Source organism: Bicyclus anynana, chromosome 12, assembly GCF_947172395.1.
Source record: "Bicyclus anynana chromosome 12, ilBicAnyn1.1, whole genome shotgun sequence".
Taxonomy (NCBI): Eukaryota; Metazoa; Arthropoda; class Insecta; order Lepidoptera; family Nymphalidae; genus Bicyclus; species Bicyclus anynana.
The window spans coordinates 4,453,813-4,478,963 of record NC_069094.1 but is presented as its reverse complement, the minus strand read 5'-3'; the positions used below and the strand labels follow the sequence as shown (position 1 = coordinate 4,478,963).

Below are 25,151 nucleotides of genomic sequence, written 5' to 3'. Positions count from 1 at the left end.
ATTTGAGGGCCCCAATTTAAGCGGAAAGATTTCTAACAAAACCAAAAGAAAAAAACTATTTATTAATTACAAGCTATCACGCCATCCTAGAAATTGAGCTAGCCTAACAATTCAAATTAAATATAATAGGCAAATTGATTTATTAAGTAATCTATAGTTAAAGACGATTTCAAAATTACTAAAATACACGTTAGGGGCCTTTGTAGCACAGATGCTCTGTATCATTGATACGGCTGTTCTTTGCGTGTATTGCGTGTGCGACAGTTCGTAACACTCCCAATGGTCCGCGGGGGCCGGGAGGAGGGTAACGATGCCCCGTGCGCATCACTTAATACCCGCGCAGTCCTTTCCCCTCCCGTCGCCCGCACATCATGGGAGTGTCATCAACGAATTAGCCAAGCTATAAACGTACACGTTGCTAGCTGTATCATCATTTTCTGAAACAAAGACGTCAAACGCTCCACTATATTTATCAGGAAATACGGTTTTTAGACAAAAAGTCGAATTTATAAGAACATGTTTACCCGTGGCATCATATATTTACCTGTGTAGATAAATAATATTTAGTGTTATTGTAGTTCGCCACTATTATTGTTATCACAAAAAAAAAATGTTTTATGTAATGGACCAATCGGCCTTACCCTGTGTAAGATATATCATACTCCAATTTATGAATTGTGTATTATAATTTTAATTTAAATAACAATAAAAATAGAAAAATTTAATTTAAAAAAAATTAATACCATTATTTAATTAATTGTTTAGACATTAAAATTGCATTTTTTTTATTACTATGCATTTATATTTAATTGTATGAACAATTTGTATTTTATAAATTGATTTTTAAAATTTTGACATTATAGATATTAGATGTATGTTTTTGAGGAAAGATACAGATCTTAATTAATTTGATTTGTTTTTTAACCAATGAGACTGAATTTGTTAACTATTATTTGAATTTGTTTCGGGAGATTATTTATTTTATTGTATTTAAGGTAACGTTTAAATTCGGATATAATTTGCGAGTGCTATCTAATTATTTAATAAGCAGTTTTAACATTTAACCTCGAGTTTTAAGTTCGTGGTACAGTATTGCAGTAATGCCTCTAGAGTAGGTTTTCGAGTAACCTTAATACATAAGTTGTTTGGCGTTGTCAAAATCTGATGTCATTTGTTTAGAGTCTAAAAAAATCGGTGTGGCGGTAACAAACTACATAAATTATAGTTGTGGCTGTATGCGAAGGTTTTAACTCTTGGTTTCTGTCAAATTTTTACACAGATTTGCCAAATACTACTTGACAAATTAACGCTGTAGTCAATGAACTAAGTTTACTTGAAAACCGTCACAGAGGGTATTGCACTCGTATTAAAGTGTTGCCATTAAAACGAATTTGAATTGTGATGCGTTTTTTGTACAGTCAGTGAGGTGAAAAGTTTGGTACACAATATTTTAGCTTAATTACAAAGATAATTAAATCAAACCTTATATAACGTTATCTGTAATTTGTCCATTTGTAAATATATAGCCTCACTGACAGTTGCAGAAATATCCTGTATATTTTATTTAATGTACCTTGTGTCTCTAAAATTTTTGGTCTAGGATTAAAATTATTATGGAAAAAATAAAGACATTAAAGACTGTTTTAAGTTAAGACACAATTATAATATTACAAAGAGGTCATACTTTGATAATTTAGTCAATATAACAATGAGATAAAAATGTCATGTATTTACTGGGGCTCGAAGGAATTGACAAGCCAACTCCTTTAAAGACTGAGGCAATTTGCTTGTCAAAAATGGCACATTTAAACGATTATCTTTTTAAAAAACATATTTTTTTGTTAAGTTCTGCTTAAGACCAAAACAAGTATCGAAAGTATGACCTTTACATTGGGGCCTATTTCGTTGTACTCAAATTTCTAAATTAAATTGACAGGGTTATGAGTATATCTGTCATTTTCTAAACAGTTCGTGCGGAAAAGGATAGAAATACCTTTTGAGACTTGTCGTCATTTTAGTGTGGTTTAGAAAATTATGTACATCTGAATAGGCACAATTATTTGTTTGCTCAATTGTCACTAACACTACTTGTACCTATAGCTAAAAAAACTAGTTTGGGCCTACTATTATTGTGCTAATGTTTGCAAAATTATCAGGTTACAGTATTTTGCTTGTCCACATCCCCTGTTAACCTCTTTGACAGATAAATGTTTGTCAAAACTATTTTCTTGTGGTCAAAAACTATTTTCTGGTAAGCTTGTATGTTTCTGGTTACATTGCGCAAGTGTTGACAACTTACCAATTGAAATTATAAACCCCTGCTAAATTTTAATAACCAGTTGAATGTATTGAAATGAAGTGATATGAAATTAGTTGTGGTTGGCTTGACCAGAAATAGTAAGAATGTGAGATTAAAAGATGTGAGAGTTGAGAATGAGGGTATTAAAATTGTCTAGTCGTTGGATCTCAAAGATCATTGCTAACGATGTTATAATAAAAAATGTGGTAGATAAGTTGTGTGCGCTTTGAAATGACATGTTTAAATTGGCTATTTGGCCAACCTATGCTCAGTCGTGTAGCGCTATTTTGTTACTGTGTTTTTTATAACTCGGTTCGTGTGTTTCTAATTTGTCTTTACCTCAATCTCTATCTATAGTGTTAGATATAGGGACAAATTGGAGGCTTACACTGTCCAATTATTTTTATAGCATAGTTACAGAATAATACTACTGTTTGCAATTGAATAAGATTCTAAACAAGAAGTGCCATTCTATCCTTGGACGAACATTTGTTGATGTGCTTATTGTGCCATTTGTCATTGTCACTAATAATATAATGTTACTTATCTGCCTCTTTTTAACTATAGCGTCTTTGGTGATTGCGGATTAAAAGCCTGAATTACAAATGAGATCAACATTGCTATCATTACTAACGCACACATTTTTAACGTGATTTTCCCCTTGATTAAAATAAGTCAAATATAGCAGAAACTTGTGTAAAAATATAATAGAAAAATAATATAGACAACTACCATTAACTTCGTTTGTAGAAAATACTGATTGTTTATTGTGTTTATAAATAGTTTAAATAAATATTATCTGAGGTGCTGTCGACATTCAATGATATTAAATATAGATTTCACAAGATTATCATATAGGTACTTAGTGTGTTACTTAGGGTGTTGCTTATAAGCCTTGTGTGTGAATCTTCTATGATTTAGTTCATAATATATTATACTAGTGTGAGTTTTATACATTTTGTATTATCTGTACCAAACGTTGAGAATGCATTTGAAAAATATAATATAAAAAATACTCAATGTTCTTTTTATTTGCTTCTTGACTCGCACCTTTAATATAAAATTTCAGATGTTATATTTCTAGTTTTTTCAAATAACTGAGTTTTTTTTTTACTTTGAATATTGGCATAATAATATTATGCTCCAACAATAAAATTCCAGTTGATTTACTTAATTACATTTTAGTTTAAATGGATTTTTGGAACTCTTATCTTAAAATGACAAGTTTAGTGTTTCAAGACTTTTTCATCTTATTCCTACTTCAGTATTTTTCTACAGAACAAAAAATCCCAGTGGCGTCAATTTGCGACCTTTATCAAGTTGTACGAAGTGTTTTTATTAAAACGCCAAAATGTGGAGACGTACTACAAGAGGAGTATTAAAACTAAAGTAAAAAGGCATGTTCTAGCAAATGAAGGACCTCTTTACTGCTTTCCATCATGCGACTGTGTGGTCACATCGATCAGATTTAGCCTGCCTAGTTAAAAAACGTTTCAACTTTTAGATTAGAGTTTAAGGTTGTTTGCACAATTTTGCAACTGCACATCACTAAAACTAAGGTTTAATCTATTCATGCTAGTTCGAAATTTAGAGCCATATTCATTTTATTGCAGCTTTTTAAGGTTGTTTTAGCATAAGTACTCAAAAACTTAGCTTTCTTCTTTGTGCTTTCTTTAATTAATTGCTTGTACATTTCACTGATTTGACTTACTTGCTTAGATTTAAAAACTGTCAATTTAGTGTTGGGCTGGCAATACCATCAAAGTTCCATCATCTGCTTAAATCAGTATAATATACAGAAACTTATTCAGCGCTTTCCTTTGTAATAAGCATCTTTTCATAGAGTGAAAAGACAAAATTAACAAGTGACAATTTGGGCCACATTAATTAAATTAAGATTACTTAGTCTTAAAGTCAAAACATTGATTGGTCTAATGTTGGAAAAGTGTCTCATCAGCCACCATGAATAAAATAAAACGATTCTTTTCTAAAGTTGACTTCGTATTGTTTGGTTAATTTTGTTTATTTACCCTCAAAAAGTCGGATATTTTACATTTTTGATTTATATTCTTAAGTTTTCATTGGGAATTCTGAGTGTAGAATTGTAGATTAATGTGGACACAACAAATTAAAACACCGTTTTAAAGTTTTAAAACAAGAAAATACCTACTTCTTGTTTTAAAAAAAATCTTGTTTTTTAGGTTTAGGTATAACTAATTCATGGATCTAATATAATTCCATTAATTGATACACAAAATAACTACTAAACTCGAAATCTTTTGCATTTTTCCAGATTTAAATGGCTCACTGATGTTGTCACAATGCATGAAGACTTGCCTCTATCGAAAATAGTGGCGCCTATAGCAAGATTGTCAACTGAACGAACAGTAATTGCCGAAAAGACTGATCCTAATAATGATAAAAACGAAACAACACATTTGAAATCTGAGTAAGAAACTAAAAGCTTTTTGAAGATTTTTTATTTTACCAAAAGAAGGAATTAACAACAAGGAAGGAAACCATTTTTAGAGGATTTAACATTGACCTCTTATAATAAAAGGACATAATATCAAGTAGAAAATTCAACTAAACACTGGCCAATTATGCTTTGACAGTTTTAGAATTATGGTAAAGAAAACTATACCTAAAGGCTTTAAATATAGTCCAATATTTAATAAAATCCCAAATTCAGAGCAAATTCAGGATTGAGTTTAAGGTTGAATTTGCAAATGCGACTACTTGAATTGAGTGCCAAAAAGTTGTGTTTGAGACTCATTGAGTGGGGACGTTTTTTGGTCGCTGATTGTGCATCAACTTTTTAATAGGAGATTGATGGGACTTAACTAGAAAAGTAAGCTATTGGTTAACCAAATATTAAAGGTCTTAATTGGGGGATCTGTGTTTGATATGCTAATAGAAGGAGGTCCTTTTTACGTTAGGCTATTAAATGGGTCATCTCTTCCCAGATAAAATGAGTATGTAAAACTTAAAAGCATTTACATTATAATGTACCTACATGGTGTCACCGTTAGGATTACATACTCTTTGGTCATTGTAACGTCTTTGTTAATCAAAAACAATGTTGCCAGAAAATTAAACATTATAATCAACTTATATGTAAATTGTGTAATTAAAATGTTCAAAATATTGATAATTATTATTATTATGCAGTATCATATTATTTAGTATTAGAAACAATATAATCTGTGATGTTATTATATTGAGCTTTGGTAAAATGTTTAAAACATTGCTATGACTATAAAACAAAGAAAAGTTAAGAATAGTTTTATAATTATAGAGCAAGTCTTAGTAAGAATAATTAATTTGAATAAACATTTTTAATTATAAAATAGAAGTAAGGATCTGTTAAATTTAAGAAAATGAAATTTATGGAATGTAAAGAACTTTAATTTTAACAAGAAAAAAATTAAATTTTTATTAATATGAGTTTGATACCTTTTTTGTTGATTCCCATTGTCTTTTACCTTGTTCTATTAGAAACAATTCATTAGAAAAAAGAATGACAATCTATAACATACATACAAATTGCCTGATAAAAGGGAGATCCTGAGTTGATCCCTGGCTCAACGTAAATATCTATAATTTCTAAAACTGATTCAGGTCGAACTTTTGTTAGTTAAACAATAAACCACTATTATAAGTATGTGTCAAAATTATGATATTACTAGAAATTAAGTAGTTTCCTTGCTTTCATTAAATGTCTATCTTCTTTTTGTACTTTAACACTGTGGTGCTTAGGGCTAAACAAACTTTTTCCAGACCGATCTATAAATCAATCAACATTCATTTATTTCAAATACGCTTAAATAGGCTAGGGTCCTATTGAACCCAAATATGATGTCTGCTGTGAGTTTTCAAAGAGCTGATACTCCCACACTTTAGGACTGATGTAACATCCAAGAACCACTGCAAGGAAACTGGCTTTGATATAAAAAAACCACATTGACTGTCATCAACCCATCTGTTAGTGAGCGACAATATGCAACAAATCAATTGACATTGACATCAAACTTATAAAAACCCCCGCTTTTTGCATTACCATCGTTATCATTATCAACCGATGGACGTCCACAGCTGGACACAGGCCTCTTTCATGGACTTCAGGTACATCGTTTTTTGCATTGCATGGTGGTTAAAAATATATACTGCTGTAATAAATTAAAGTATACACTATAACCATGCACATGTGTGTGTGCAGTTTGCACAAGATGATTAAATTCAGTAAGTACTAAACATTAACAACAAAATAGAGAATTCATTCTCCAATACAGGTTCATAATGAGTTCTCAGGGTAAGTAGTGAATTTTTGCATCCATAAAGTGCATTTCACTATTAAAATGACAACATGATGAAAATGAAACTTTCGTTTCTAGAAATCTGGATCCAAACAGAAAAAGCTAAATTTAAAATAAAACATGTTTCTATTCCTCATTCAATTTATTTTCATTTACATGAGAAACTTCCATGTAATGTTTACCACACTTTCTGCCTTGCATTTTAAGAATCAACCTCTGTGTGTTATCCCGGATGGCTTCCAAACTCTGGTTGCTATTTAAACCGAGTATAAAACCAAGATTGATGACGTCATGTACACCTCTGCACTGTGTATAGTTCTCGGCACCGCTCGAGACAATAATGTTTTTAGATTTGCCAACAGCATGATATCCATGTGCAGCACTTATTATATTCTTCCGCGACATTGAATCTCTTATGGCTGCTGAATACATTACTTCAAAAAATATACCTCGCTCTACTGCCTGTCTATATAACTTTCTACTTACTTTAAAAGGTATCCTTATTTGAGGGTCAAATGTTATCACATCTATATCCAAGCTCCCACAAGCATATTGGAAGGCTTGTAACGTTTTAGGCACTACAGCGATTATATCGTATTTCTTAAGGTTGTCTGACTGATTGAGTTTAAGTGAAATACTAGAGTCTGAAAATTCTAAAGTAACCCTCTGTAAAATGTTAAGCTTGCAATTTTTTTTAAAATTTTCAGGTATCTCAACTGGTAAAGGCACATAATCTTTCTTCTCCGTCGGATCGTTTTTCTTCTTTTTCTTTTTGGGCTCTTCACTAACTTCTTCAACGTGGGTGTTTAGAGCTATCGTGTTGAAACCTAACTTTTCAATGTAATGCACTTTATTAAGATCGAAATTTTTTTCTATAAATAGATCACAAAATCCCCAAACACGTTCTATATTTTGCATTTTAAATATTTTTATAGACGACAGGAGGTTATGTTGTTAAAAGGTTAAACCAACGAATTTAATAAATTAAACAGCTTGTAAATATTATTTATACGTAAGTATGTATCATAAATTTAATAATTTTATAATGTATTGCATGAGATTGCTTCTAATTATTAATTAATGCGTTGTTTTTATTTTGATTTTTGGCCACTTTTCAAACAAATCGCGGACAATCTCATCATCTCAATCTCATGGTCATCGCTGACAGTGACAATTGACATGACATGATGACAATTCGTTGACATTTGACAGATTTGACGCAATAGTTCAGAAAGAGATTCTATTCCTAATGATTACTAATATCGATTCTACCGAAAAAACAATCGATTATCAATTATTACCTACTCAACTTCTGTTTAAATTGATTAATTTTTAGTAAATTCCGTAAATTCACTTTGTTTGTATCTATGTTGTTTTTATAGCTATTAAAAGAAGAACAAATAATATAAAAAAACTTTTTCTTTCTCACCATGAACAAGTAGGATGTTTATAAATGTCAAATTTTGAAACATTTGAGACAAATTTGTAATTATTCGTTTCCATTTGTTGATTTGGGTTTGTTTTAGATGTAATAATTTAAAAAGGACGATTACAACATGGGTATCCTTATTGTGATTGCTGGAGAATCACAATGCAATTTATTTGCGGAAATTAGCTTAGTAGCTAATTACTTATCTCAAAATTTACCATCATTTCGCTATGAAAGGATTCAAAAATCTGTAACAGAATGGAAGGTTAGTTTTTTATGTACCTAAATAAGTATGGGTTTTGAGAAGTATGCGACAAACTTAGAGTCCGCTTTAAACACACCTCGTGTTTATTTGCAGTGTACAAAAATGTATCCAAGCGGAGTTATTTGCAAAGTTTGGTGTGTCGCAAAACTGTTTCTGAGCTAACTAGAAGTTTAAGCTTAAGTAGGTTGAGATGCTAAAAAAATTATGTTTTTAGCCATGGCTGTTTAAAATAAATCGAAAAAACAAATGGCACCACATTGAATCACCTATTGTTTGGAAAGAGCTCTTAATGAGCGGAAGCACTCCAACATATATAGGAGGAGCGAGTGAGTTTTTAGAATATGTGCACTCATATTATCAATTTGATGCTTTTCTTGCACCTAAACGATTTGATCAGTTAGTGGATTACTTTGGCCAATTTCAAAAGAAAATTAAGCAAGATATTCAATTGGAAAAGGAAATAAGTAACGCTGAGTATGTTGGAAAAAATGAAAAATCTAGTACTACTGTTTGCATTTCTGGCGCTGGAAATCCTTTAACTATGTTTATTATATCCGGTCTTTTGGAGACGTTTGGTAATATGAGTTTTTCTAAAATATATATGTACGACGAAGAATGTTCACAAAGCTTAATGGATTTAATAGAAAATGAATGTAATTACGTAGGTTCAGATTATTCAGGAAAAAATGTTAAATATGTAGATAAGATTGGAATTGCTCTTACAAAGTCTGATCTTTTAATAATACTCAATTATGTACCATTTCGGTGAGTTTACTACATTTATTTAGAATAAATTAAAATTATATACATTTTCTGACTATTTACCCATTTTAGATTTACGTACTCTGTAGGAGAATGGCTTTACAAGAATAAAAAGCTAATGGAAAGCTTAGCAGTAAAAATAAATGCTACTGCTTCAAAAAACATGTACGTTATTTTACCAAACTTGGGACCCGCTTGTTATAATGCGACAATTCTTGCTAATTCAGTTAACAAAATTAATAAAAATAATATAGTCGTCGTCACATCAGACATAGGATTAGATATGCTACCAGTTGCTGCTAAAATAGCAGAAGTACCTTTGAGAAATATGTTTTGTCCACCGGTATGGGGCTTTGTCGGTATAAACCACCTGGCTGATATACAGACAACATATCATAAATATAATAGATTTGATCCTTACGATAGATATACAAAAGTAAAAAATTCCACTCTTTGTATTGGAGAACTCATACCAGAAATACGTACTATGGAATACTTGATGTTTTTTGATGAAATGTTATGGAAAACGGTTGCTGAACGAAAAGTAAGTCTTCTAGTAATTCTGGCGGTTGGTTGATACTTATTTCCGCCTGTGCCTTAAATTCCATAATATATTTACTTTTAGGCTGAAAAAAAGATGGCTGATAGAACATTGCCAATAAATAAAGTGGTGGCAGTTATAAATTTAATAAAAATATGGTTGTTTGACCGTAATCCAGATTATATAGTGAATTTAGGTATCCCATGTAATGGTAAGCAACATTGTGTCATATATGTAATACTGGGGAACGCTCGCGACTTCATCTGCTGGAAAGTCAGTTTTCCACAAATCCTGAGAGAATTCTGGATTTTTAAAATAAAAAGTATACGTATAGTATATTGTTTTAGTATACGTAAAGTATATTGTTTTAGTATCGCGTAAGTAAAACAATCTAAAACAATCCACTATCGTCCGTTGTACGTGAGCTCTAGCTCTTGCTCCCCACTGACGCCTTCCATTGCTGTTAGAGTCACCACGGCTCGACCAGCCACTGTTTCTACACCAGGGTACAAAAAGATCATCATTATATTTATTTCATGGTCCGCTCCAGGACTGGTAGCGCTATTCTGTGACATTGCTTTGTATAACTCGCAAGTGCAAGTTTCAAATTCAACTCTATCTCTCTCTTTTATCAGAAAATAATTTTTATTTTATAAATCAATCAGTTATTTAAAAAATTCTGTTTAGGAACTTTTGGACTTCATTTTACTGGATACTTTTCTCAACCAGCACAGTTGATAAATGGAGAATGGAAACCAGCAAGTAGTTATATACTACCTAGAGATAAACAAATGAAAATTTCTTACTTAGAACAAATGGCTGAAATAGTAATGAATTTGAAGAGAACTGATTTACCACAAATCATAGAGTATACGCCTTGTGTATGTAAAACCAAACAGCTTAAAAATAATTAAGGTAATGAGACATCATTGTAATAAATTACAACTAATAATTATTGTTCCATAGATTACATACTCGTAGAAAAAACTTTGTATTACCACATGTATAGTATCCTAGGGATATCATAGCAGTAAAGAAATCGATTTAAAATCGAATACATATACTTTCCGAACGAATTGTATAACTGTCATATACATCACTAATTTTAGACGTACTGACGTACGACAGCGACAGCGAGTCGTCGCGACCGCGAGGTAGATAGTGAATGTCAGTGGTGAATGGAATGTATTTCGAGTTGAACGGTGAAATGTTATGACGTGCAGCAGTTGCCTTTGTTTCAATAACATTCGAATAGTTTACCAAAAGGATCATAGCTAACATAATGTAATTGAAACGTGATATACAATAGAATAATAGTGTTCGAATTATGATTTTATCCAAAGTATGATTGTGCCACGAAGAATTAGCATAGTTAGGTGTTTTGTGAATGTTGTGCCAATAATGAGATAGTGGTGTGTTTGTGATGCGGCTGTGGGACATGTGGGCTGTGCTGTGGACCCTCGAGGCTCTGGCTCAGCTCGCGGGGGTGCTCGCTACGCCGTTGGACCCCGCGCCGCTGTCTCTGAGAGGTGAGGTGTGATGGTTGCCTCCTACGCGCTTCGCCAAAAACCACTGCATGCGCTAAACTAAGAGCAAAACTAACTAATGTTGACAGAACACTTTCACAGTGGACCATTAAATAAATAAATTGTTGTTTATAAGTTAGCAACAAAACTTATTTAATAGTTAACTTTGTTGATATTATTCTTAATTTCAACAAAGCTATTAATTCCTTTTATGGACTAGCTAGCTAGACTGGTTATGACTGTAACTTTTGAAAGTTTATTCAATATTATTAACTCAAAAGTCTTTTAATTTAACAATTATGATGTTGTTTAACCTGTTTTTTCAATAAAGTTACTTTTATGTAAAATTAAATATACAATTGTAATATAATGTCATTGCATTTTGTAAATAATTACACTATAATATTAAAAACTACCACAAACTCCAGCCTTAAACTTAAATTTATTATTTATTTATTACTAAAAAATATTTTTGGACTGGTCAGTATGTTTAACTTATATCATCATCCATCATCATTATCAACCAATGGATGTCTACTGCTGAAGATAAGTTCTCTTTTCGACTCCCAAAGATCATGGTTTTATGTCTGCATCCAGCGTCCCCCAGCAATCTGCTTGGTACCCACTACTTTCAACTCGTACAAGTGCAAAAATGTTGAAGAAATGTTCTTAATATTGTAGTTCTCATAGTATTTCTAACACATTAATATAAGCTTGTAATTGAACTTTTGCTTTTTGCATGTTTCCGCTATGAAATGTGAAGTAAGCCATTGATTGGTCTGAAGACAGTGAAGTGAAGAATGTACTGAAAGTTTTCAAGCTCATTGGCAGCAAACACTTTCCCTGTTTTTTTGCAACAATTTTACTGCTTCATGCATGTGGATATTAGCAGCATGTCTAGCATGGAACAACAAGAGAGGTTGTGATATGAGACAGATAATATTGTAGACCAATAGCAAAACAATAGAAAAAATAGAATTAAAAATATTGTAATCTTTTTTGTTGCAATGAGATGAGGAAGATGTAGTCCCAAGTCTATTAGAAATGACCTTCACCTATCTGTTCTGTATCTGTTTAATGGATGAAAAGTATTTTATAAGAAATTTAGTATTTTAAAAAATATATATAAACAGATGGGTGAAGGTTGCTTCAAATACCAATCTTCTACTAATATTTTAGATTCCATGTCTATTAGTCAACAACTTATCTCCCTCTCGTCGGAAAATATGTTGTCTCCACATGCTAGAAGACCAATTTCTATGCAACAGTTATTTGTAAACATTGAATTTTTTAAATTGTAAATTGTCAGTAAATGATAGTACACTAAAAACTGATTTGTTTAATTTTACTATAATATAATAGGTAATAAAGTACAATTAAGATAAAAGTTATTTGATAAAAGATGAATTAATGATAAATTTTCAATTTACTTATCAGGTAAAATATGTTGTATACCAGTTATTCTACATTAGAAATATATATTGAAACCTACTAAAGTTAGATACACTGTATTGGATAATTTTGTAGTACATGTAGCCAAATTTAATAGTACTAAAGCTCTTTGTGATAGCTTTTCGAGGGTAGTTCTACTTTTATTAGTAGTACATAGTACATACCAGTGGCGAAGGTTGGAATTTTGTCGAAGGTAACCTAAATGAAAAGGAAATTCATAGTGTGTAATATGGTTTCTCATAATATGTATAAATTTGTAAATGGTAACCTGTCGGGTTGGACTTTTTGCTGCTCGTGCATACTGCTGTACTATGCCAAGAACCATTTCTTTAGAAGCGTGTGGTAGATTGAGCTTAAATTTTTATTTAACAAATAACTAACTTACACTGATACAGAATACCAAAGCTGAACCATTATACCGAAACTACTTAGTCTTGGTATGATGCTGCATAGGAATAGAATCTGCCACAGTTTAGGATGAACTTGTAGACTTGTTATACTGCATTGTCACTTAACATCAGGTGTGATCGCAGTTACAAAGAAAGAACTTTCCCAATGGTAAGCAATTTGGCTAAGAAGAAAATTTAATTGAATTAAAAAAAATGAAATTTAAAAACACAATATTTTTTTATATTTTATTGTGCTTAATTACTTACCAAAGTAACAATGTTGGAGAAGTACTTAGAAGATGCCTATTCACTCTTGTCCACTGCAAATGGACATGGAAAACAACATGTAAATCTACCTATACTATAGCAAATTGGACTTGAAATGTTTATCTAAAAATGTAGGTAGAAAACTCATGTCCTGTAGGTACAATGTATGTAAGTTATGTACATTTCATTCCTAATTTATTTAAAAACTGGCTGATGCCGCGCGGTTTCACCTGCGTGGATCACGTTCACTTTCTCGATAAAAATTTGCCATCTAACACTGAAAGAATTTTTCAAATAAACCAGTACCTGACATTAGCGCGTTCAAATAAACAAACTCACATACTCTTCAGCTTTATCATATTAGTATAGATTGAGCTTTAAAATATTGAGCTTTTCTTATAAGAAAATCTCAGTAGTATTTTAAATGGTAATTTGGTCATGTCAAACATTAACACTGTAAGCCCTGTAACCCGCGGATTGGAGATGAGTAGTGGGTCTTAATTCTAAATAACCTCTGCTAAAAGAGGTCCATGCAAGAGGCCTATGTCCAGCAGTGGACGTCTATCGACTGATAAGGTAAAAGCTGGTTAACCTTTCTAGTAAACTAGCGGACGACCGCGATTTCGTCCGCCCTTAGACCTCCTTAATCCGGCCCTCTCACATCCTTTCTTAGTGGACGTCTATTATTATCTATGAACTATATCCCTGGTGAATTTCAACTTTGTACGCCAAACGGTTTCCGAGATATCGTGATGAATGACCTTTCGCATTTATATATTAAGATTGCTTATAGAATTACAAGGTAGAAATTAGAGACAGTAAAACATTTAATACGCATAGTCAATCATTAGGCAAAAGACATAGGCAATCAATTATACGTTACTTAGCGAAGGTCGACCGCAAATCCGAACAAATTGCTCTGAGGAACGATAATCTGGCAGCCATTCGCCTGGCCGAGAGGTCCCACCCCGCAGGCGAAGGCATTAGTTCACTTTACGCGTTGGAATGTACTCATTTTCTTTTAATCGAACTACATAGTATTCAGGATTGAATTCGTTAAGGGATTTTGTGGGCAATGGTCCTGTCACAGACGATTTCATTTGTGACAGTTGAAAATACCTTTTTCGTTAATCTATAAATCTCTCTCGTACTTACTAAAAAAAAAAAAATTAACCGGATTGGTAGAAAACGGAGGCGGATGAATATCTTTATTAAAACACGACTTATCTATACTAATATTACAAAGCTGAAGAATTTGTTTGTATATAATATATATATTATCCCCGTATTCCTACGGGAACGAGAATTAAGCGGGTGAAACCGCACGGCGTCAGCTAGTTTTAAATATACATACATACGATATTACATCACTCACAAGTTCTTTATAGATAAACACTTTAATCCTAACTTTTCTTGCTAGCTTTTTAAAAATTATAATTATCTGTCCCCGAGTTTTAAGCAATTTGCATTCCGTTGATTATTTTTTCTTTTTTCTCTGTGTCGTCGACTGCGTTAGTAATTTATTCAATTTTGCTAATTCTCTCCGTTCCACCCTGCACAACAAACGCCTCTGGCGTGGCAGCTCTAGTTCTTTTTGTGTTCTTTGAAACTCACTATTCATACGATTAAGTGTGGGTATAGGTATAAATTATGATTGATTATACCTACATTCATAGATAACATATACAAAGTAAAATCTTTTTCGTAATGTTTAACACGTGGTTGTTAAGGACATTAGAATGAATAGATAGAAAGTTTTGACTTTCGACAGTACCTAATTTTATCTATCTGCTAGTACATATCTGTACCAAACCAAAATAGGTTCAGTTTGTAAGCATAATGGCTCCTATACACCACCGGCCATTGTGGGCAACCGCAGAATGGGACTTGATTGCCACCATTACTCAGCTGTCCTCAGAATCGTGCATCGCAACATGCTATTTGTATTGTCATCTGCGGAACTTCCTTCGAACTTGTCCGAAAAACCGATACAGCAGCGATTACGCGCAATCGTCACCAATCAAGGACAATAGTAGGAGAGTCCTCTACACACTTGGAATCGCTTGAATTCGTCTATCATGACCGATTGTGTAGTGGAGCAAACAATCGTTTTTGCATTCTTGTTACCCTTACTAATGGGGGGAACCCCCCATTAGTAAGGCTCCCCAAAGAAAAAAAACTTGACTGTTGAAAAAAATAAGGTTATATTTGAATAAAAGGTAGCACATAGTACCAAAACAAATGTCTTTGTAATGTTAATGTTATGGGTGTGCTTGTTTCTTGTCGCAAATGTTTTCAATGTTAGGAGTAATTTTGGACAATTTTATAACCTTAATTGTCACTTGGTATCAGTTATCAAGCCACCATTACGTAAATCTTGTCGCGAATCCCCTACCGTCGAATGGAACCTTGTATTAGAGGAATCGACATACTTAATGACCGACTCAAATATAGGTACACACAAAATTTTAACCAAAACGGTCCAGCCAAGGGCAGTCCTTGCTCATCTTAAACATGGAATATTGTAAAAATGACGTCACTACAATGCAAATGCCCAAGTATAAAATCTTTGTTATGATGTGATTATAATGTAGAGATTACTGAGTAAGTATATATAATTTACTTTAAACTTAGCGTCGCTGCACAAATTAGTTGCGACTGTTGTTTTTAAATCAGTTTTAAATCTAAATTGGATTTGCTATTTCTCTTTTTTATACAACGCGAGTCATCTGACCTTCACTGCTAGAATTAACCAGTAGCATGTTGCTGTGAGAATAGTTTTCCTCTAATTTATCATCAGGTGATGATGACTAAGCATTTTTAAGTTATACGAGTATCTCGGTATTTTATAATTTAAGTAATAGACTAGGCGCTGTGAGGTATTTAGTGTGCATAATCCGAGGACCGCATTTTGTTTACAGTTTGATCTCAGAAAAGCATGCAGATTACGAATCTGCATGTTGCCAGGAGGTTTGTTTGTCCATTACTTTGTTATATACTCTACCCCCTTTGGTGACGAGTATATGGAATGTTTTGTATCAGTTTTATTGCTTGTTTTATTGAGAATATCCAATCATTTATCATGTCTTAAATCTATATACTAATATTATAAAGCTGAAGAGTTTGTTTGTTTGAACGCGCTAATCTCAGGAACTACTGGTCCGATTTGAAATTCTAGAATTCTTTCAAAATCAAATCAAAATCAAAAATCATTTATTTCAAGTAGGCTCAGTTTACAAGCACTTTTGACACTTCAGTTGACTATTTGTAAAGATTCTACCACCGGTTCGGAAGGCAGGTTCTGCTGTGTGAAGGTGGAAGCTGATCCAATGGCCTCCAAGCGTTTTTATCTTTTATCTTTCAGTGTTAGGTAGCCCATTTATCGAGTAAGGCTATATATTATCCCACTGTTCCTACGGGAACGGGAACCACGCAAGCTAGTATTCAATAATAGCAAGCTCAGTAAAATGACATTTCAGTGACAGTTGCACTTGTCATTTTTACTGACTGGAATTAATAATCGTACTGTAGTTAATTTCGTGCCCTATTGATGTTCCGTTCCGTTGAGAGACGTGATAGCCCAGTGGATGTGATCTCTGCCTCCAATTCCGGAGGGTGTGGGTTCGAGTCCGGTCCGGGGCATGCACCACCAACTTTTCAGTTGTGTGCATTTTAAGAAATTAAATATCACGTGTCTCAAACGGTGAAGGAAAACATCGTGAGGAAACCTGCACGCAACGTGTGAAGTCTGCCAATACGCATTGGACCAGCGTGGTGGACTATTGGCCTAACCCCTATCATTCTGAGAGGATACTCGAGCTCAGCAGTGAGCCGTATATGGGTTGATGACGACGACGATTGATGTTCCGTACATGTATAATTATCAGACTTTTTAATACGCTCATGAGTATCTAATTACCGGTTTTTAGAACCTGTCTCAGCCCACACGGTTTCTAGTTCAATTGCTACACGCTGTCAACTCAAGTTCTACATGATTTAACTCGCCTACAGAATATTTTGATTGAGATCATGTTACAATATAATAACGAGTACCTACTAGTCAAAAGTCATTTAGATTTTTCTTTATTAGCATTTTGCTCCAATGCTCGTGTTAATTATATTAAGTGACTAACGTAGTCAAAGTTGGTGAACTGGTTAGTGAACAAAGTTAGCTAATGGGAGGCCTCGGCTGTGGCTAGTTACCACCCTACTGACAAAAACGTACCGCCAAGCGATTTAGCGTTCCGGTACGATGTCGTGTAGAAACCGAAAGGAGTGTGGATTTCATCCTACTCCTAACAAGTTAGTCCGCTTCCATCTCAGATTGCATCATCACTTACCATCAGGTGAGATTGTAGTCAAGGGCTAACTTGTAAAAAATAAAAAAAAAAGTTAGTGAACTACCAGCTTATTTACTATTTTTGTCTTTATTATCATTCCATACCAATATCTTGGAACCGACTTCAAAGACGTTTTTCAGTTATTTTGACTTTTAACACAAAATTACTAAACCGATTTTCATGAAAATTAAATGGGACCAATCTTGAAGTATACTCTTTCAAACAAAAAAAGAATTTTCAAAATTGGTTCATAAATAACGAAGTTATGCGTTACAGTTTGGCTAATGAAAGTAGAGAAATCGCCCACCTTTAAAAATATCGGAGTAAATTCTCAAAATTATAGTGCAAATATTGGAATAACTGAGTTTAATACTTATAGTGTAATAGTAATGTATTCACAAACAAAAAAATAATTTAAGTAAACAAATTATAAAAACGCATGTTTTTTTAATTAGTTAAATTTGTTTTTTAATTTGGCGAATGATTTCAGTCTCTAATTTCATTAGCCAAACTCTAACAAACATTATATAAAAAAACATACGCGTCGAATTGAGAACCTCCTTTTTTGAAGTCGGTTTAAAATAAACATCAAGTTGATTGAGAAATGTTATCTACCTACTGTATGATATCCACTAAAGATTGTCAGTGGTGACGTTTGATATACAGAATCTCAATTTGGTATATGTCAACTAGCATACGTCAAAAATAGTGAATGAGACTGCTGGTCATCTGATCTATCAGATGATTCTGGCGGCTACATCTATACTAATATTATAAAGCTGAAGAGTTTGTTTGTTTGCTTCAACGCGCTAATCTCAGGAACTACTGGTCCGATTTGAAAAATTCTTTCAATGTTAGATAGGCCATTTATCGAGGAAGGCTTTGTATTATCCCCGTACTCTATTATTGAGCTAGATATGGTCGTCAGTCACTGCAATGATCACGGCACATCAGCTGCATAACAAGCGCGCGGTCCAAGTAACGGGACCAGTGCTGGCGGACAGCCTCCGACTACCATATCGGCCGCTATCGGCCCAAACTCGCCAATACAGCTACATTGACCGGTCATTTGCATTACGGCCAGGGCTTTATCCGTACTAATATTATAAATGCGAAAGTAAGCCTGTCTGTCACGCCAAAACAGCTAAAGTGATTTTGATGAAAGGAGATGGTCCAAAATTGTACGGAGCCCAGGATCAGTCTTTGTACCCTAGCGGAAATAAAAGAAAGTATTTTTTTTATACCTATTTCTGATTATACAAATCTACGAATTTACTTTAATTCTTTCGAAATAATATTCATTCTCTTTCAAGAAATGCAACACTATACTAATAGCATTAACAACTGAGTCTTAGGGCCATAAATCATTTCTCTATATCTATCTCGCTTGCACTTATGGGTCTTATGGAGCCGTCTAGTGAAGGGTGTAACAATGAAAGACATATTATCGATAAGTAAAGTTTATTATCGTATCTTGTTCACAAAATTAAAAAAATTAACAATATTTGATTTAATATAATACATATTTCATATTATATAATTATTAACTAAATAAAATTAATCTTCATCTGAGTCTTCATCATCAGAATCTTCGTCTTCTGCCAAATTTATTATATATTAGTATCCATAGTGCGCAACGAGTAACACATGAATGTATTTATTTAATTGCAGTAAACACATTTATAGCAAAAAAAATACGCAATGCAATTACATTAGAAACCGACCAATCAGAATCGTCCAAATCATTATTGACTCATCATTAGCACGTGCGCAGGTAGCCGTTTATCGATAATTAGGGTGCGCAGGTAGGCGCGCTGCACATTCCTATCTTTTTTGACTTTTATGACCGGACGACTCAGATGATAATGCGCATACTATAACATGAGTAATAATGGCGGATTGATGACGTTTTCAATGCAGCAGTCGATTTGACGTTTGCTGTCACTTGTCATGGCATAGTTGCTTTACTGGCGCCCTCTTGATATAACTCAAAAACTTGGGTTTTAATTTTATTGATTTCTTTCGCGTAGTTACCGTTCCCGTGGGAATACGGTGAGAAAATATAGCCTATAGCCTTCCTCGATAAATAGGCTATCTAACACTGAAAGAATTTCTCAGTTAATAACCAGTAATTCCTGAAATTAGCGCGTTCAAACAAACTCCTCAGCTTTATTAGTATAAATACCTGACACCGCGCGGTTTCATCTGCGTGATTCCCTTTCCCGTAGGAATACGGGGATAATATATAGCCTATAGCCTTCTTTGATAAATTGGCTATCTAACACCGAATGAATTAGTCAAATCGGACCAGTAGTTCCTGAGATTAGCGCGTTCAAACAAACAAACTCTGTAGCTTTATAATATCAGTATAGATGTCGCTCATACGAGTATGAACAAATACTGTATGTGGGCTACATGACGAAATCTCACGGAAGGTTCCGTTTTATTTCACATCACGAAATATTGTTTAATAAGATCGAAGCCAGTTGGATCGTGCGTTCGTGATCGAGACCGTGTCCGATAGATACAATGCCCCTATCGGTGCAGATTAGGGTACCGTTGTCCAATAACGGAACCCTTGTCCATGTACCTATTAAAAGTAACACACATACATTCTCTTCTTCTTGGTCGTATTCATTGCTGAAGGTCCGCACTGCAGCACCTTCGATGCGTTGTTTGCAATTCCCCTCCACATTGTCCGGTCCTCAGATTTTCTTATGGCTGTTGACAGTTTACAGGGCGGCCAGTAACTTAACCTGGCCAGACCAGCGGGTAGGTGAATCACAGATTATGATTTTGAATAAAAACAAACCATATTTAGCTTTAGTTTCATTATGGTATTCATCATAGAAATAAAGTTCTGATTCTAGTATATCTTTTAAACTATCGTGAGTGTTATTGTTAGTCAATTAATAATTAATAATCAAAAAGGGCCCCGTATTGATTCGAAACTAACCGAACATACTCCGATACTACCTAATATCAGGTGAGTTTTAACCGTGTTTCATAATCAATTACTTAATATCCAATGGCAGGCATGAAGTTATCTATCAGGGTACGAAACCCTGCACTAGTAAGAAAATTAACGAATCTGGGAAAATCTCCAAAACAACTCTTAAGGTATGCAGTACTTTAATGCATGTATGGAGTGCACGCCACTGCTAATATCGAATATAACTTGTTATAAGAATGTTACATGATGTGTAAGAAATAGCTGAATCACACCCAAGTCATGGCTTGTAGTTGTTTGGGCTGTCAACATCTGCAACCGAAGAACCGGTTTTTAACTAGCGGACTTCATGAATTCCGCGAGAACCATGTATTTTTTCGGTTTAAAAAGTAGCCCATGTTTTTAATTTAAGGTGAATCAACCCAATCTGTTTAGTAGTTTTGGCGTGAAAGAGTAAAAAACATACACACACACACTGTCGCCTTGATATTGTGAAAGTGAAACATAATAAATATTAGGTACTAGCGGACGCCCGCGACTTCGTCCGCGTGGAATTTACTTTTTTACAAATCCCTCGGAAACCATGGATTTTTCCGGGATAAAAAGTAGCCTATGTGTTAATCAATGCTATATCTTAATTCCAAATATCAGCTAATTCGGTTCAGTAGTCGAGGCGTGAAAGAGTAACAAACATTCATATCATCAAAATCATCAGTTTTCGAAAACCTCGTGAAACCATGGTTTTTTTCGGGATAAGAAGTAGCCCATGTTTTAATTTAAGGTATAATCTATCGACATACCAAACTTCAGTGAAATCGGTTTTGTAGTTTCGGCGTGAAAGAAGTAACAAACGTACGCACACACTTTCGCCTTTGTAATGTTAATGTGATAGTGAAACATAATAAATATTGTGTTTTATGACGAAATGTGAAATAAAATGATTATTAAATATATACCTATACTAAAGCCATACTCGAGGAGTACTGTTTACCAACAAACAAATTGAAAATAAGGGTATAAATCGTTAGTCATTTCACACCTAATAATAGTTTTAATTAACTTGTTCTTAAAATAATGGACATAAATTTGATTAATAAGTTTAAAACAATTAGATATAGTTAATATATTTTGAATAATATTTTATAAAACAACAATACATAAATTAAAATAAATAAGTTATGAAATGACATGCGTTTTCTACCCTCATTTCTAATTTGTTTGTTAGTAAACAGTATTTCTCGAGTATGGCTTTAGTATAGTAGCCGTATAAAACGATAATAAATATTAAACAGTACGGAACCCTCACGTTCATGCGTGACCTGACACTTGACGGGCAAGTTAATAGAAGGTTGTTATTGCAGTGTGTAGCTCTCGGCCCCTCGATGGCGTTACGCATTTCCATGTAATTGAATCATAATAATCAAGCGCGGGGGAGGTGGACCGCGGTTCCTGTTTAGTATTCGCGTAGACTGGTTTGTGACTAAGGGCAATGGAGGTCTGCGCGTTTGAATGCGTTAGGCTACTGTTTAATTGCATTCATATTTCTAGGCGTCTATATGTCGCAGCCATTGGGTTAAAATGGCTAATAAAACGCCTAGGCCGTTTATTATACCCCGGCATACAATGTAATGGGTAGACTGAGAGTCAATTGAACTAGAGTCACTCAAAGTTATAGAACTTGGCTTATCAAAAGTCAACCTTTTGAAACGATGGTAGATTTCCGTTCTTGGCGACCGTGACTCGCGACCGCGCGACAAACTGCTTAGTATGATTTTTTATGGAGCACTAAACAAAGCCCGAGACCGCGTCGCGCGACCAAATTTGTTTAGTGCTCCATATAAATTTATACTAAGCAGTGGGTCGTGCGATCTTGTCGCGGTCGCCAAGAACGAAATGCTACCTTAACGCTTCGAAAATTATAAATGTATGAGAATGACATTTGCTATCGACGGGTCACGTGATCAAGTTGTCAATCGGATCTGTCATTCCCATATATTTCATTAGATTTCGAAGCATCGAAATCGAATAGAAAGAGAATCGACGTGCCACATGGCTTTAAGCCCTGAGCTAAGTAACCGTCAGTTCCACTCAACTCAAGACAGTTATGGGATATTGCTGGATAATAACACATGTGAAAATAGGATTATTTGTCCATGACATTATGATGTTTGATTTGCGTGACCATAGTGGTGAATAATTATTAAATTCATAATAATTATCACTGACAGCAGTGATAAGATTTCTTAAAACACGGATCTAGATTCTAGTTTGGTTCACAGGATAGTAACATGTCAGATTAAGATAGCAAACATTTTATTCAAGAAGTCAAGTATTTAAATGTGGCTGTACCAGAAGACTCGTTCTGTTGCCCCTTCATTATACAAAATAATAAATAAAATAAATACAGAAAAGGCGATTAAAATTAAGAATAAAATTAGAAATTAATCAGATACAAAATTGAAAATAAAACACCAGTTACAAAATTAAGAGGTACTAACAATGATGTTAGAAGAAAAAAGAGGTAGATAGGTTACATAAATCAATGTTTACAACTGGCACACAAAAAATATTTCAGCGGCGTTGTCAACAGCGCGATGACAGTGCGGCGACTGAACTCAGGTTTGCTAATTAGCATAGTTCAAACGATTGTTAATGCGGTCCGCGTATAACCTATCTACCTCTTTTTTCTTCTAACATGATTGGGTAATAATGCTAAACAATATTAAAATTATATTTAAAACAAATAAACAAACAAAGCAAATAAACAGAGAGCAAAAGTTAACCTAGTTCTCAAAAGCATGCACCAATGAGCCTCAGCTCAGTGTACGCAAATATCGTTAATCCTCATTGGATTTCAAAAGCTTTCTCGGTGGGCTTCAAAAGCGATTCGAAATTCTTTTTTGCCACTTTTTCCAGGTCAATTTACTGCGGCTCGGTTGAGCGTATTATCCGGGGCTATTATCTGCCACTTCGTCCTAGCCTTAGGACGCTAGATATCTCGACCTAGCCCTGTAGCTAGGACGATTAGCTGCACACGTCTATCTCTTTTCAGTTCATCAGTTCATTCTTTGTTATTTTTTCCATTCATTTGATTTTAAATGATTGGTTTTGCACGTCAGTTATGATATGTTTAATAGTGCTTCCTCCATTTTGGGTTGTGTGTAGAAACCCCAATGGTTCCTTGTAAACTTTATTAATAATGGCACTCGAACAAATGTTTTATTTATATCTTGCCATCAGCATCCTCTCCGTTTTGCGGTTTACTTACTTTACTACCCCTCTAGTTCACAGATTTCTATTTATATGTTTCAAAATGATAATTCTGAATTAGTTATATTAGATATATGTAGTTGAGAGGCATGGTATTTTTCAATTTACAATCTTGAAACGATTCTGGGGCTATTTTGGGACATCTCCTTTAATTCTCTATAATTCTTTTACTAAAGACACACTAGAAAAAAATTATTTATATCAAGTTTACAAGTTGTTTAACTGTTTGTAGAGACTTTATCACTGGTTCCAAAGGCAGGTTCTGCTGTGATGAGCCGACAAGGAACACTTTACAACTATCTACTAACTACTGACATTAACGTTTATAAACAGCTTCACCACAAAACGTAGACGACCTTAATGAGGCGCAAAGCTGTCATCAATTAAAAATAAGTCAAGGCAAGGGCCTTTATTGGAAAAAATAGCGCACAAAGTTCAGAACATCTCAAATCAAATAAACGTGATCGCAGTAAAAGAAATAAGTGCCCAAGTTGTTTGATGTCGCTCGGCTTTGTTCCCATAACGAGCTCCATCGCTAAAGCGAGTGTTAAAGGCCGTTGTAAGAACGGAATTTTCACTTTGTATTTTAAAGGTTTTCAGGTAAGTCTACAGCACTTAAAAGCTTTTATAATATACGAGCTATAAATATATCCATATTTTGTAGACCAAATATGTCTATTTATAGATTCTGAATGATTGTAAGTTATTTTGTAAGATGATCTACGAGTATTCATTTTAAATAATAGTAACAATGTTAAGTTACTTCAAATGTGTTTTTTTTTCTCAAGCTGAATTGCAAAACACACTTGCATCACATTACTATATTATTTAAAATGGAATTAATCAATCATCAAAGTTAATCAGTAACATTGCGATTCCTATAATTTGAAAAAATGGAATTATGTTTGTAAGTCAATCATGCGTTACATGTTAAATTATGTGGCACACAGATGGACTGGCCTGAGTTAACAAATAAGATATTCATCTTAAAACATCAAAGGAATAATCTATAAAGATCAATTTTTTATATGTACCGAAATAGTATTCCGATATCGCATGTAATCAGAACAAATAGGGGATGATGTTAATGATTCATGTCGCTGAATGTGGATTTATTGGAGCTTCTCGAGGAACTATTAGATTTGGTAGATTAGATTGTAAGGTTAGGTTATACCTATCACATCCGCTTTCAGCGGCGGGGATAAAAACATAATAACTGTCTTAAGACGGTGTATCAAAATGTTTGATATGTTTATGTAATAAGTTAACAATCCATTTACTTGGTCACGTATAAAGTAATCTCAAAATGTTGTACAATATGATTATTCTGTAACAGCACTTTTTC

The 25,151-nt window shown here is 33.7% G+C and overlaps 4 protein-coding genes across 4 annotated transcripts in view; 3 read left to right on the top strand and 1 right to left on the bottom strand.

Moving 5' to 3' along the window:
• LOC112048489 (protein Lilipod) overlaps positions 1–5,747 on the top strand; it is a 43,360-nt gene extending 37,613 nt beyond the window's left edge. Inside the window, exon 10 of the mRNA XM_024086018.2 lies at positions 4,593–5,747. Within this exon, the coding sequence (XP_023941786.1) occupies positions 4,593–4,752 (160 nt within the window). The 3' untranslated portion in view covers positions 4,753–5,747. The remainder of the gene's footprint in view (positions 1–4,592) is intronic.
• Positions 5,748–6,738: 991 nt separating this feature from the next.
• Positions 6,739–7,777, bottom strand: LOC112048488 (ribonuclease P protein subunit p30). The gene has a single exon (XM_024086017.2). It carries the CDS (start codon positions 7,531–7,533, stop codon positions 6,742–6,744), a length of 792 nt encoding a protein of 263 aa, XP_023941785.2. The 5' UTR covers positions 7,534–7,777; the 3' UTR covers positions 6,739–6,741.
• A 394-nt stretch (positions 7,778–8,171) lies between these two features.
• On the top strand, positions 8,172–9,256 carry LOC112048514 (putative malate dehydrogenase 1B). Its single transcript, XM_052884794.1, has 2 exons — positions 8,172–8,309; positions 8,524–9,256. Exons 1-2 carry the CDS (start codon positions 8,172–8,174, stop codon positions 9,076–9,078), a joined length of 693 nt encoding a protein of 230 aa, XP_052740754.1. The 3' UTR covers positions 9,079–9,256.
• Positions 9,257–10,740: 1,484 nt separating this feature from the next.
• Positions 10,741–25,151, top strand: part of LOC112043461 (uncharacterized) — a 287,873-nt gene continuing 273,462 nt past the window's right edge. Inside the window, exon 1 of the mRNA XM_052884583.1 lies at positions 10,741–11,141. Coding sequence (XP_052740543.1) covers positions 11,036–11,141 — 106 coding nt within the window. The 5' untranslated portion in view covers positions 10,741–11,035. The remainder of the gene's footprint in view (positions 11,142–25,151) is intronic.

Excerpts from the sequence above, each read along its gene's own strand:
- LOC112048488 (XM_024086017.2), bottom strand. The coding sequence starts at position 7,533 with ATGCAAAATATAGAACGTGTTTGGGGATTTTGTGATCTATTTATAGAA.
- LOC112048514 (XM_052884794.1), top strand. The coding sequence starts at position 8,172 with ATGGGTATCCTTATTGTGATTGCTGGAGAATCACAATGCAATTTATTT. Across the intron at positions 8,310-8,523 it reads AATCTGTAACAGAATGGAAG|CCATGGCTGTTTAAAATAAA; the intron begins GTTAGTTTTTTA and ends TTATGTTTTTAG.